This window comes from Camelus bactrianus, chromosome 6 (assembly GCF_048773025.1).
Source record: "Camelus bactrianus isolate YW-2024 breed Bactrian camel chromosome 6, ASM4877302v1, whole genome shotgun sequence".
Taxonomy (NCBI): Eukaryota; Metazoa; Chordata; class Mammalia; order Artiodactyla; family Camelidae; genus Camelus; species Camelus bactrianus.
In genome coordinates, this window is record NC_133544.1 from 1,232,495 (window position 1) to 1,245,788 (window position 13,294).

Here is a 13,294-nt window from a genome sequence, read left to right on the forward strand (position 1 = left end):
TGCCCAACACGGATGGGCCCTGCGGACGTCACGCTGAGTGAAGAGGAAGCCACAAAGGAGCAGAAACTGTGCGACTCCACCTACTTGAGGTCCCAGAGCCGTCAGATTCTTAGACAGAAAGTAGGGTGGGGGGGCCGGGGCTGGGGGAGGGGAGTGGTGTTCAGCAGGGACAGAGCTTCTGTCTGGGAAGATGAGAAGGTTCTGGGGACAGATGGTGGTGACGGATGCACAACCATGTGAATGCACTCAACGCTACAGAAATGTGCTCTTGAAAGAGGTTCAGGGGCTTTTATGTCACGTGTGTTTTAACACAGTAAAGAAAAGGGTATTGTAGAAACCAGGAAACACAGCAGTGTATCCTCAAACTTGGAGCAAGTGGTACCCTGACGTGGCAGGCGTGCTGTGGAAAACGGAGCTGAAGCTGGGCGTCGGGGGGCCCAGCTGGCCAGGTGGAGGGGCATGAGCTGCTCCTTCCCTCGGGACCCCTTAGCTGATGGGGGGATGACTGGGCTGTGGGAGTGACTGGGTGATGGCCTTAGGGACCGTTCCTGTGGCCCCGGACAGGCTTCAAGGTCATGACCTGGACACAAGCACAATCTTGTGTGTCCCAGCCAGGTGGGTGTGGCCACGAGGAAAAGAGGGAAGGGGGACTCCCTGAGAACACCCTGACCTTCCAGGCAGAGCAGTGGGGGTGCAAGGAGACGGGCACCTGGGGGAGAAAAGACCAGAGCAGACAGGGAGGGGCCTGGGCAGTGAGGACCAGCTGGGCTGCAGGGAGGCTGTGGTGCCTTTCCGTGTCCCACCCTGCTCTTCTGAGCCCTGGGCCGGCCTCCAGAGGGACAGGAAGTCAGGAACAGAGGAGCCTTCAGCACATGGAGTGCCCGCATTTCGGCAGGTGTGCGTAAACGAGGCGCTGACCGCACTGCATGCTGCAGACGAGGCCCTGGGGGCTGTGGGCCGGTCAGCAGCTCTGGGTGAGGAGCCAGCAAGGGGGGTGCAGCTGGGTGCTTCGCGCTGGGGTCAGGACGCCGCCACCCAGTGGCTGCCTGCTCACAGGCGGGTTCATCTCTCGGTAGCTACGTAGTCCATCCTTTCACTTCTTATGTGCCTTTAGTCGGAAGGTGAACTTCTGCGGACAGCAGACGCGGGGGGCGTGCTCTGCGCTGCTGCCTGGGCTCTCCGACGGACCTCCGTCCTGGTGCCGCCAGTGGGGCCGCAGGTAGACTGGGCGGAGATGCAACAGCCTCCTGCTGTTCTGCGTGTCCCGCTGGCTCTTTGTGCCTTCTTTCTTCTCTGTCAGCCTCATTTTGGACTGAATGAGTATTTTTTAACATCCCATTTTCTCCCTTTTATTGACTTATTTCGATTTCATCGGTTTTTCCACTGATGTTCCTTTTCTGTTCCAGGATCCAATCCAGGGTTCTGTGTGGGATTTATTTATTTAAAAATTCTAAGAAGTTTTTTTGTTTTATTTATGTATTTTCTTAAACTGACGTACCGCGGATTGAGCCCAGGACCTCATGCATGCTAAGCACATGCCCTACCAGGGAGCTGCACCCTGCCCTCCGTGCAGAACTTAGAATAAATCTCTGCTGAATGGATGACTGTGCTCCGGCCTGGCTGCTTTAGGGCTTCAGTGCCGGTCTTTTAGTCAGTCTACCGGCAGCTGAAACGACAGCGCTTCCCACGTGAACCCCTAGGGCAGCGAGCGACACCTCCATCTCTGGTCTCGATGCCACTGTCGTAACTTTTGTTTCCACAAGTTCAAAACCCCCAAAGAACATTATTATTTTTGCTTTGAACAGTCAATTGTCTTTTTAACCTGTAAAATATTTTAACTGGTAAAATCTGTCAAATTTACCCCTTCAACCACTTTTAAGTGACCAGTTCAGCGGCACTAAGTACATTTGTGTGGTTGTGCCACCGTCACCACCATCGGTCCCCAGACCTTTGCATCTTCACAAAGTGGACCTGTTCCCATTAAACACGAATTCCTCCTGCCTCCCCCAGCCCTGGCACCCCCTCCCTGGCCTCTATGAACCCGGCTGCTCCAGGGACCTCACATGAACGGGACGACACAGAACTTGTCCTCCTGCGACTGTCTTGTCTCACTCAGCATGACGCACACAAGGCCCAGCCATGCTGGAGAAGGTGGCAGGATTTCCTTCCTTTTTTAAGGCCGGGTAATAATCCATTGTGTGGATGGACGACGTTTTGCTTATCCATCCATCCCTCAGTGGACACTTGGTCTGTTTGAGCATTTTTACTACTGTGAATAATATTGCTGCGAACACAGTACACAGGTGTCTGAATCCCTGCTGGGTATTCTCCCAGGAGTGGGGCTGCTGGGTCACGGGGTAGCTCTGCTTACCTTTCTGAGGAACTGCCATGCCGTTTTCCACAGCGGCTGCACCATTTCCCGTCCCCACCAGCAGCGCACACGGTTCCAGTGGCTCCACACCCTTGCCACCACTTGTTTTCTGTTGTTTTTAGCAAGTAGCCACCCTGATGGGTGTGAGGCGGCCCCTCCCTGTGACGCTGACCTGCGTCCCCTGGTGACGCTGAGCATCGACCTTGTCACGCGCTCACTGGGGCTGCAGTCTGCAGGGAACGCTGGAAGGAGGGCCAGGCCCCCGCGGGAAGCCAGGTGACAGGAGGAGACCCCACGATGAGGACAGCTAATGGAGCGCTGTTGCCCGTGTCCAGAGCACAGATGGCCCGACGGCCAGGCCCTCACGCCAGCTGGGCCAGGGTGGCCTCTGGAAGTTCTCAGTTCAGGAAGACCTCAAGTTCTCCCTTGCAACCCTCCCAAGACCCAGCTCCCCTGTGGCCTCCTCAGCCCCGCCCCTGCCTCAGTGGCTTCACACTCAGCCCGCAGCAGCAAACCCCACCCCCGCCCGGCTCCACCCACCACCCAGCTTTCTCTAGGAACCCAGGTCACCTGCCCTCCCACACAGTCCAGAGACCCCACTGCCCCCGGGATGCCGTGCTGGCCCCGCCTGCTCCCCGCCCCAAAGAACCTCTCCACTCATCCACGGTTCCTCAGGGAGGCTGGGGCCCTGCAGAGACCCTGGTGTGTGGGAACTGGGGCCCCAGCACCGGGTGAGGAGGCCCTGTAGCCTGCAACTCTGCCTTCACCCTCGGCTGTCCTCCAGGCCACCCCACCACCTCTCCCATCCACTCCCCTCCCTTCAGGCCACACAGACCGCCCCAAAGGGAGCCAGGCCATCACCCCTGCCGGCCAGCACTCCTGGGGGCAGGTCACCCAGCACCTCAGCCACCCAGACAACGGTGTACGGTGGCATTTCAGGGACAGCCTGGGACACGGCCCCACCCCACGGTGCACTGGAGTCAGACAACCTGGGCCCGCACACGCTGGGCTTGTTTCCCCACCTGTAAACAGGGTGATGGGGCAGCTCCTTACCCAGAGCTCAGGGCGCTGACTGAGCTGCCAGGTGACAGCGGGCGCGCAGGCCTGCCCCCCGCCACCTTGGGCTCCCTCCAGGGCCGGGCAGGCCACACGCCCTAGAGGCTGCTGACAAGTGAGTCCCCTCGTCCAAATATAAAGGGTTTATTCACTTCTGTTGTCAGGAGCACAAAATACAAAATACAAAATAGAACCCCCCCCCCGCCCACCCCACAGTTCCTCAGCGTGGACACCACCAGGTCATCCGGGCAGGGCTGGCGTCCACTCCCGCCCTCAGGCCTCGAACATGGCACAGCTGGCACAGAGCACTTCCTCATGAACGTCACTGCCGCTGCGACACGGCGGGGGCAGGGAGAGAGAGGAGCTGGCATTAGGCAGGGTCGTGCTCCTGGAGCTACAGGGTGAGGTGCTGCCCCCAGGCCCTTGGCTGTATCAGGAGACAGGCCGTTCACTGCAGATGCAATCAGGATGAGGTCCCGGGCAGTGGGGATCCCAATCCCACATGGATGGTGTCCTTAGATAAAGACACACACGTGGAGGGAAGGCGGCCCAAGGACCTCGAGAGAAGGCCAAGTGTGCTAGCGCCCTGGGCCCAGAGCACCACCTCCTTCAGCCCCTGGGGGTGTCAGCCCCGCTCCTTGACAGCCAGGCTCCGTGTGGGATGTGTGTCTGTATTCAGGCCGCCCCCGCCAACGGACACAGCAGAGGAGCCCACCTGTGGCTCAGCCCAGGTCTCAAGTGGGCCCGAAGCCCCCACAGAAACCTTCCAAGTGGTCGGTGAGGGTTTACTGGCCCCTGATGGTTCCCATGGGAAGCACATCAAACAGGGTGAGGACGAGGCAATTCAGTGAATCACGGGGAAACTGATTCACCAGGAGAGACCCTGAAGGGACAGGAAACTGGCAACATGCTGCCTGTCTGACACACATCAGCATGGAGTTGGAGCCGCGTGCCCCCTGGTGTGTGGACCAGAAGCCCGGGCCGGCTCCCACCAGCACCGCCTGCCCGTGGCCATACTGAGAGCCAGAAGGATGACTGGGTGTGGGCTGAGGCGGCAGGGGGCGGGCAGGGGCTGTGGGTGCAGCAGGCCGAGGCCTGGCTTCGGGGGGAAGGGGGTGCCACTGCAGCCTTGTGACCAAGGCAAGCCATCTGTTTATCAAAGGGGCAGAGCCCCTGCCCTGGCCGTGGCCCAGAGAAATGCGTGCGCGGTGAGAGCAGGCTGCCTAGGCACCTCCGCGTGAGCTCTGAGGGCGTCTGGGGATGAGGACATAGAAAGCAGAGGCGGGAAGAGACCAGCTAGGGACTCCCCGCGGACGGCAGTGGGTCGGGCTGAGGGATCTGGGCAGCTCCCCGCTACCCAGGACCTGCCGGGCGCCCACCTCTCCCCATGGCCTGCCCTTCTGTGTGGTCAGTGGCCCTCCAGGGAAAAGGCACTGGCCGCTGGAAGGGCCCTGCGTTTTTCAGTTTACATATAAACAGGAGAAGAAGAAGAATTAAGCTGGCAAAGACAAAAGAAAGGATTCCACGTCTGTAAGTAGCCCGAAAAGTAATCCCCAGACCAGAGTCCCACGCCCCCCGCTGCCAGTGAGGCACTCCTGGCAGATGTTAACTTTCCACAGCGGGTCTTAAGGACTGTTGGGACTAGGCCAGTTTGAGGTCTGCAGACCCTTTCCTACAGGGCACGGCCCAGTCCCACCGACAGCCAAGAGTGGCCCCTGGGACAGGCCAAGGGCTCCTGGGCAGGGACACGGGACCCCCTGCCCGCGGCTGCACCCGCTCGAGTCTCCTGCCCTCCCCCGTCAGATATCCTCTGCTAAGGAGCACAGCACACAGAAGCACCACATGAGACTCCCTGACCCGAGGGCTTAACGGACCAGAGCAGGAATCACCCAGGACAGACCACAGCCCAGTACAGAGCTGGCGATCTGCAAGGCCTGGGTTTCCTCCAGAAACAACCCGAGGACTTCAGAAGAAACTCAAGCAGGGCCAAGTATTTACTGCCATCACTGTGGCCACGGGCAACGCTGGACAGGCCTGCTCTCCCGCCCCCCTGTGGGGCCCACACTTACTCCACGAGGGCGCACAGGGCGCAGGCCACGGTGCCACAGCCACAACAGGAGCGCACACAGCGCCCGCACAGGGCGCGCTCACACTGGCCGCATGCCGCCCTCCCGTCTGCAGCTCGCACGCACGACGAGCAGGCTGCCCCGGCCAGGTCTGCGAGGAGGAAACACCTGTCAGCCCAAAGGGGACCTGAGTGCTGGGGGCCACTGCCTCCCCACACCTCACTGGGTCCTCCGGACACTGGGTGAGTCACACAGCACCCAGGCCCGCTTCAACAGGAGACCCCAGGTGGTTTCCGCGACTCCACGCTGACTGCTCCTCCCATTTCTCCCGCCACCTAGATGCCGGTCCTGGAAGGACCAGGCTCCCCTGACTGTCCGCACCAGAGCCCTCCAGGCCCTCGTCCCCTGTGCCTCACATCTGCACCTCAAAGTCTGATCCCCGCACCCTGGGCCCCGCCCAGACCCAGAGTGGGAGAGCTTTTAACCAGGACATGGGCGACAGTTCGAGAAGCACGCCACACTGCACAGGGACCCAAACAGGCACTCCCCACAGACAGGGCCCTTTTGAGGAGCTGCAGGGGGAAAGCCGGCAGGACACACAGGGGGTCACCCCGAGGGGTCTGCTCTTTCTGACCCAACAGTCAGAAGCCGGTCACCACCTCCCGGCATGGGTGTCAGTAGGGGCAGAGCCTCCTAACATTGGCTCTTCTGGCGTCTGCCTGGTTCGGCAGACTGGGCAGAGCTCCTGCCTGGTCAAGGAGGAAGAGATCCATAGAATAAAGGGAAGCCTGCGTGCCGCCCCCCTCCTCCGCACACAGCCGGGAAGGGTACGCTGTCGGCCTCACTCACCGGCTTCAGAGGCCGGGGCTCGGCTCCTGGTCAGCCGGCCGTCGGGTCCGATCAGCATCTGCCCACGTGCAGCGCGAGGGGCTTCCATGGGGCCAGGCTTTGGGGACTCCGGCGTGTCGACGATGGCACAGACCTCCTCCCATGTGTGGTCCATGTAGGTCTGGGCCCCGCGGAAGAGGAGCTGTGTGGTTTTCTCTGGGGAAGACAGATGGTTCCTCCGTTTACAGATCCGCCACGTGGAAGCTCCTGCACTTCATCCTGCCAGCTGTGCTCAGTCCCCTCTCAGCCGTCATCCCGTCACCCCAACCGGCTGCTCCCTAGCGAGCTGGGTCCCACTCCCTCTGCCCTCTTGCTCTTCCTTGCCGGGACTCGGTGGCTACCCACTCCAAGAAGGTTCTGGACCCTGCAGCCCCACCTGAGCTCCCTCTCCTGTCACTCTGCTCATTTTCCATCCGTGTGGCCTCACCTCCTTGCTGCCGCTCTCCGCCCCAGCACCCACAATCTGGCTTTGTTCAGCAGGCAAAGCCCCCGCGCTGTGGTGCACCAGTTCACAGCCAGAGACTCGGAGCTAAGCCTCAGGCCAGCATGCACCCCTTCACCTACCGCAGAGCAGCCGGCAAAAGACATGGCAGCAACTGGCACCCGACAAAGTACCCTAGAACTTTCCAGACCTCTGTGGGCCCTGAACACCCCAACCCCAGAGCTGAGGCGGTTTCTCAGCACCCAGAACAGTGCCTTTCCATCAGGGAACTGGGGCTTCCACAAGGTCAATGCTGGGCGCCAGCCCCAGAAATTGCGGTTTTCTGCCTTGTCCCGACAGAGCCAGGGTGGTGACGTTAGGAGCTGTTGGCGCTATGTGCAATTGACAGAAGCAACAGGTACCAGGGAACTGATGACAGCCCCACCTCCCCCAGCCCCTCCCCCACCCCCCGTGGTAGGACAGGAATGGGGGGTCATGTGGTGAGGTTAACGCTTGTCTTCAAGGGCTTGCAGTTCTTTCAAGATAAAGAGGCCAGGCTTCTGGCTTAGAATTTGTTACAGGAGTTCACACTGGCCTCATTCCATCGGCCCTCCTTCCAGATGCCCAGCAGCCACCCCCTGAGGGGGTCCTGCAAGTGATGAGCCTTGGCAAGTGCTCTAGGACATCATGGTCAAGGAAGAAGGCCAAGGGCTGGACTGACTCCATCTTCATTTGTTACTAATTCTTCTCTCTGTCTGCACAGTGTTTACATTTTTTGAATCTCCTGGTGGGGGAGAGCATGTGCACTTTTGCCATAGTATCAATGAAATGTACCAACGAAGTGGCTTCACTCATTTTTATCACCTGCATGGTCTCGGAAAGCATCAGCATTTGCAACCGGAGTGTCCGAGAAAAGAAAGGGCTGAGCAGTGCTGATGGGGGGAGCTGGGGGCGGGGGGTGGGGAGTGCAGGAACAGCAGGACGAAGAGAAGCAGGGTCTCCCCAGGCTGGGCTCTCCCCCAGGTCCCCACTGCACGGCGGCACACTCCATTACAAACACCCAAGTCACTGTCTAACCACTGCACGGGCACAAACCTTGTGCCCCAACCACTAGGTGAGGTAAGCCCCACTCAGGGGTATTAACCACCTCAAAATGACGACCTGTAATATCAGTGCACCTAGAATCTGCATGACAAAGCCAGATGAGAAGGCCCTGGCATCCAGCCACCCTGAGTCCTACTGCACTCTCCGGCTTTCTGGTTTTCACACAGGCTACTGCCTCCACCAGGAGTTCCCTTCCGCTCCCTCTCTGCCTGCCTAACGCTGTAGGATTCGGCTTAGACTGCTCCTCCCCGCGACCTGGCACTGGCAAGTGGTCCTGCGGCGACCGGTGCCTGCTCTGGTGACCTCTGGAGACCCCTCCTCCTGCGGGTCCCCCACTGGACCGGAGGCAGGGTCTCCCGCGCAGCAGCAGGGCCACGCAGGGAAGGCGCGCTCCACAAACGCCTCTCGGGTGACAACGGGCACTTCCGCGGCTTATCCCGCCCGGGACATCCCACCCCCTGGCCTCTCACTGGGCCCGGAGGCTCTTAGAGCTCGTCAAACATCCCCGCAGGGGAGGTGGGGGCACTCCCGACGCCCTACTCACCGCTCCCAAACCGGCCGGACGGCGCCGGGGGCGCGGCTTGAGGAGACCGCCCGCCCAGGCCCCGCTTCGCAGCGAGGAAGCCCAACCTCGCACTCACCGAAGATCTCCCGCGAGAGGCGCTCGGCGCACACGCCGCGACTCAGCTCCCGCGGACCCACACGCACCTTGAGCTGCAGCGGGGCCGCGTCCGCGAACGGGCAGCCCCGCTTGGGCATGGCCGCTGGCCCAGAGCGGCGCAGCTCCCTCGCCGCGCCTCGGTCGCGCGTGACGTCAGGGCCGCGCGTCTAGCCCCGCGCGGGGCGGAGGCGGGGCTCGTGCGCGGCGCGGCGCGGGATAGGCCGAGGGCGAGGGAAGGGCGGGGCTCGTGCCCGGGGAGACACGGGATAGGCCGAGGGCGGGGCGGGGCTCGCGAGCCGGGAGGCGGGACTCGGCAGCGCGGGAAAGTCCAGGAGAGGTCAAGGGTCGGAGCGGGAGCGCCGGGGGCGGAGGAAGAGGGCGGGGCGGAGGAAGAGGGTGGGCGGGGCGGGGCGCAGGCGCCGCGGTATAGGCCGGGGGCGACGTCGGGGGCGGGACTCGTGTGAGGCGCGGCGTCTGATAGGCGGGGGCGAGTTGGGGGCGGGGCTTGGCGTGGCGGCAAGGAAGGGGCCGGCGACTCAGCGCCCCAAACAGCTCCTGAGGGTGGTTACGTTCCCGGTTGGAGGATGGCTCGCTCTTGTGTGATTCTTAACTTGGAGGAGTTGCCCGCCCGCAGGAAGCGGGGAGTGACGTGTGAGCGTGGGCACAAGTCCCGGGCCCATTGCGTCATCGGGGCGGGCCTGACCCAAGGCCGGGCCCGGGCGCCACGGCGCGCCGGCACCTCCTTGGCCGCTCCTCGGCCCCTGCCCGCCGCCGCCGCCGCCGCCGCCGCCGCCGCCTGCGTGGGGTCCGGGCCCGGAGGCCAGGCCCGCGCGGTCCAGCACGAGGCCTTCTGTTAGGGCTCTGCGGCCATTTGTGCTTATCCTGGGAATAGATGAAGCTCTCGGGGCTGCTGGTTTTCGTCTTACAGGTCTTGGTTGGAGGTTTTAAAAGATTTCTTTGCGTTCAGATTTGAAACTGCCATGGGCTTTTTAAGACACAGTAAATAGTGAATTAAACATCATGATTAAAAGAGACCCTTGTCCGCTCTTCTGTTTCAATCTAATTTTAATTTAAGAAATGTCTGTTGAGGGCCCATTAAGTGTTGGTTAGTTTTGTAGAGTTGCCATAACTGCGCTTAGGCTGGGGGCCCAGACACCAGACACTTACTCTGCTGCAGCTCTGGAGGCCGGGAGTCCAAGATCGAGGCGTCCGCAGGGCTGGTTTCTCCAGAGGACCCCTCTAGGCTTGCAGACACCCTCCTCCCCAGGTCCTCCCGCGGTCGTTCCTGTGCGAGTCTGTCCTCACATCCTCCTCTGGTAAGGACACCAATCAGACTGGATTAAGGCAAACCCATTTGACCTCTTTAAAACTTAACTACCTCCCTGTTCATCAAACAGTTGAAAATAAAACTACCATCTGATCTAGCAATCCCGCTTCTGGGTGTGCAGAGGAAATCATTGTCTTGGAGAGCTATCTGCACCCCAATGTTCACTGCAGCGTTGTTTACAATAACCTAAGTGTTCATCTCTGGATGAATGGGTAAAGAAAATGTATTTGGAATACATATATCATGGAATACATAATAGGATATCAATCAGCCATAAAAAAGGACATCCCGCCAATTGCAGTGACACCCTGGAAGACATGCTAAGTGAAATAAGTCAAAGAAAGACAAATACAGTACTGTATGATCTCACTTACATGTGCAATCTAAAATCATCAGACTCATGTATACATCTGTCAAAATTCATCAAATTGTACGTCTGAAATACGTGGTTTACTGTACAGGAATCAAACCACAATAAAGGTGTTTAAAAATAAGGGGGGGGGGGTATAGCCCAGTGGTAGAGTGCATGCCTAGCATGTCCAGGGTCCTGGGTTCAATCCCCAGTGCCTATATTAAAATAAATAAATAAATAAACCTAATTATCACCAAAGAAGTCAAACAAAAAAACTAATAAAAAATAAACATAAAAATTGACTTTGCAAAGAAAAAGATTAGTACTTACAAAAAAAAAAGTCATCAGACTCACAGAAGCAGAAGAGATGGTGATTATCAGAGGTTGGGGGTGGGGGAAATGAGGAGATGTTGGTAAAGGGTACAAACTTCCAGTGCGAAGGTGGATACCTTCTGGGGAGCTAATTATAGCACAGCATTATAGGTGACCATAGTTAACCCTGTATTGTGTACTTGAAAGTTGCTAAGAGTGGATCTTAAATGCTCTCACCATAACAAAATAGTGATTATATGAGACAAAGATTATCTAACCTGACTGCGCTAAACATTTTTGCAATGTATGTGTGTTTGAAATCATCACATTGTACACCAGAGTGTTGCAAACATTAAGAAACAGAAACCTCCTTTAAAATGGAGCCAAGAGACCAGGAGAGGGAGCAATCAGGCCCCACCCCTCTAAGTTAACTGCAGACCCAGCAGGAAGAGAGCACCTTGCATCTCGGAGAGAAGGTTGTTGCTTCACTGCCCAGCGGGAGGAGGGATTTCTCTCCGCCTGGCAACAGCCCAGCCAATGAGAGACGGCCACAACTCCGCCAATGAAAGACCACATCTAACTCCCAGTTTCCACCAACAGACTCGGCTTATAACAGCCCCTCCCAACCACCCCCCTTCTCTCTATAAAGGAGTTTCCTCTTTGTTCTCCAGGCTTGCTGTGGTTCACCCTAGATGGCATGTCTCAAATTACAATTCTTTGCTATTCCCAAATAAATCCATTTTGCTGGTCTGTTTTACTGTTTCAGGCCAACAAGTTACAATGAAAGTGTACATCTTATGTCAATTATGTTGTATGTAAACTCTCTCTCAATATGTTTATGTCAGTTATATCTCACTAAACCTTGGGGAAAAGTTAATTACCTCCTTAAAGACCCTACCTCCAAATACAGTCACGTTCGGAGGTACTGGGAGTTGAGACTTCAACATACCGATTTTAAGGGGACACAGTTGAGCCTTAGTAGGTGCAAAGCTCTGCACTAGGCCCGTAGGGATGGTGTTGAGCAGAGCCAACAGGGTCCTCGCCCTCTGGTGAGACAAATGTCACAAAAGGGGACGTTTAGGGGGCTATGGAAGCAAAGTAAGGAGACCTGCCCTGCCTGGGGCTGGGGGGGATCCCCAGGAAAACTGGCTGGCAGGCACCAAACTCATGGAAAGCTTCTGCGTTATAACATCATTTGACCTTAGAAAGATGGACATTCTAGAAGTGAATATACATTGGGTGAGGAAGGAACACACTTTGTTTTCCAGCGAGAAGCTCAGCAAACTTCCCTTCCGGCAAATGCTTAAGGAGACGCTGGCAGGAAACGTCTTCATCAAGGTGTTCCATCACAGCTGCCTCAGGGCTGTGAACCTTTGGTTAATCATGGTCTCAGCTGTTCCACCGTTGTGGAATGTGGTTGTATTGCTTCTTGTAACTTTTAGCTTGGGGTAGAATTTACTTAGAGTGAAGGTGTGAGTATTTAGCCCAGAGGAATGCCCAGACGGTCGTCGAAGTGTAAGTCCTACCCGCTGCCGCTGTGTCCCAGCTGCGCGGGGGGGCCCCCCTTCACCGCACCCCCCCCCTCGCAGACGGACCATCACTTGCTCTGCTTTACATCCCTGTGTCCCTCCTTGCTGTCCTGGAGCCTCATGTGCTCAGCTCATCCTGCACGTGCACCTCGGCATCTGTGCCTCTCCACACGCCAACTCTGAGACCGTCCATCGCCTGGCACCCCTCAGCGGTCCGTTCATTCTGTTACTGAACGTATTCCATGTGAGGATGGACCACAGTTTCTTTACCTGCCACTGGACACTGCTGTGGTGAAGGCACCTGCTCTGAGCAGCCTTGCATAAGGCTTTTCCTGGACTTCTGTGCTCATTTGTTTTGGATCGGTGCCTCGGAGTAAAATGGCTTGGTGGGAGGGTAGGTGGACAGCGAACTTCTAAGGAAACTGGCAGCTCTCCAAAGTGCTTGGAAGAAAACATGCTCCATCTGCACAGGGGCCGTGTCACTGGGCCCAAGCAGAGAGAGCCCCTGATTATCATTACGCAGACTCTCACAACTCTGGCGCTCCGGCCAAGGGGGCTGTCTGCCCTAACCCGCCCCACAGAGGACAGAGCCTCCTGTCCCTGAGCCACAGGAGAGTGAGGAAGCTGGTGGCAGGGGAGAACTATTTCTCCTCTACGCTGGTGTCTTTTCACCCTATAGAACACCAGCAGATACTCAGAGACATTGCCTGGGGTCGCCTCCCCGAGCTTTCATCCAGAGACGGAAGGTAAAGGCAATGGGCATCTGAGTGGGAGATGCAGCAGGTTCCACAAAACACAGCGGCTTTTTTTCTTTTGCAGCTTTCTAGTTTAAATTGTGGGTCTACCTTGCAAAGCCAGGCGTGTAGCTTTTTATGCAGAATGAAATGGTTTCTCTTTTGAAAAATGCACACTCTAATTTGCTGCCCAAAGCCTGCATCTTCCTGTGGCAGCAAGACTGGTCCAGCTGGTGGTCCCAGGTGAAGCACAGGCCGCCGGGAGGCAGGGAGGACAGCTGGGGCCCAGTGGCACTGCGAGGGTGGCTGCTCTTTGCCTAGGAACTCACCTGCCTTGGGGCTCTCTCCTTCAGTCTCTCCTGCTCTATCATGGGAGGAAGGAATTCTCGGGAAACCCAAAGATCAGTTTCTGCTCGTGTTTCTCACCCAACACAGCTGGTCCACGTTGTGTTCTCCTGACTTCTTTCAAAGGG

General features: G+C 57.8%; 1 protein-coding gene across 2 annotated transcripts; it reads right to left on the reverse strand.

Moving 5' to 3' along the window:
• Positions 1–3,602: 3,602 nt before the first annotated feature.
• Positions 3,603–8,740, reverse strand: SIVA1 (SIVA1 apoptosis inducing factor). 2 transcript variants are annotated; one of them, XM_010968840.3, is made up of 4 exons: positions 8,548–8,736; positions 6,343–6,537; positions 5,497–5,644; positions 3,603–3,758 (listed from the first exon to the last, which is right to left on the reverse strand). In XM_010968840.3, the coding sequence occupies exons 1-4, from the start codon at positions 8,663–8,665 to the stop codon at positions 3,701–3,703; spliced, it is 519 nt and encodes a 172-aa protein (XP_010967142.2). In that variant the 5' UTR covers positions 8,666–8,736; the 3' UTR covers positions 3,603–3,700. The 2 variants fall into 2 exon arrangements, with proteins under 2 accessions (XP_010967142.2, XP_045361687.2); XM_045505731.2 differs by lacking the exon at positions 3,603–3,758 and adding an exon at positions 3,765–3,941 and having other exon boundaries at positions 8,548–8,740.
• Between the last annotated feature and the right edge of the window lie 4,554 nt (positions 8,741–13,294).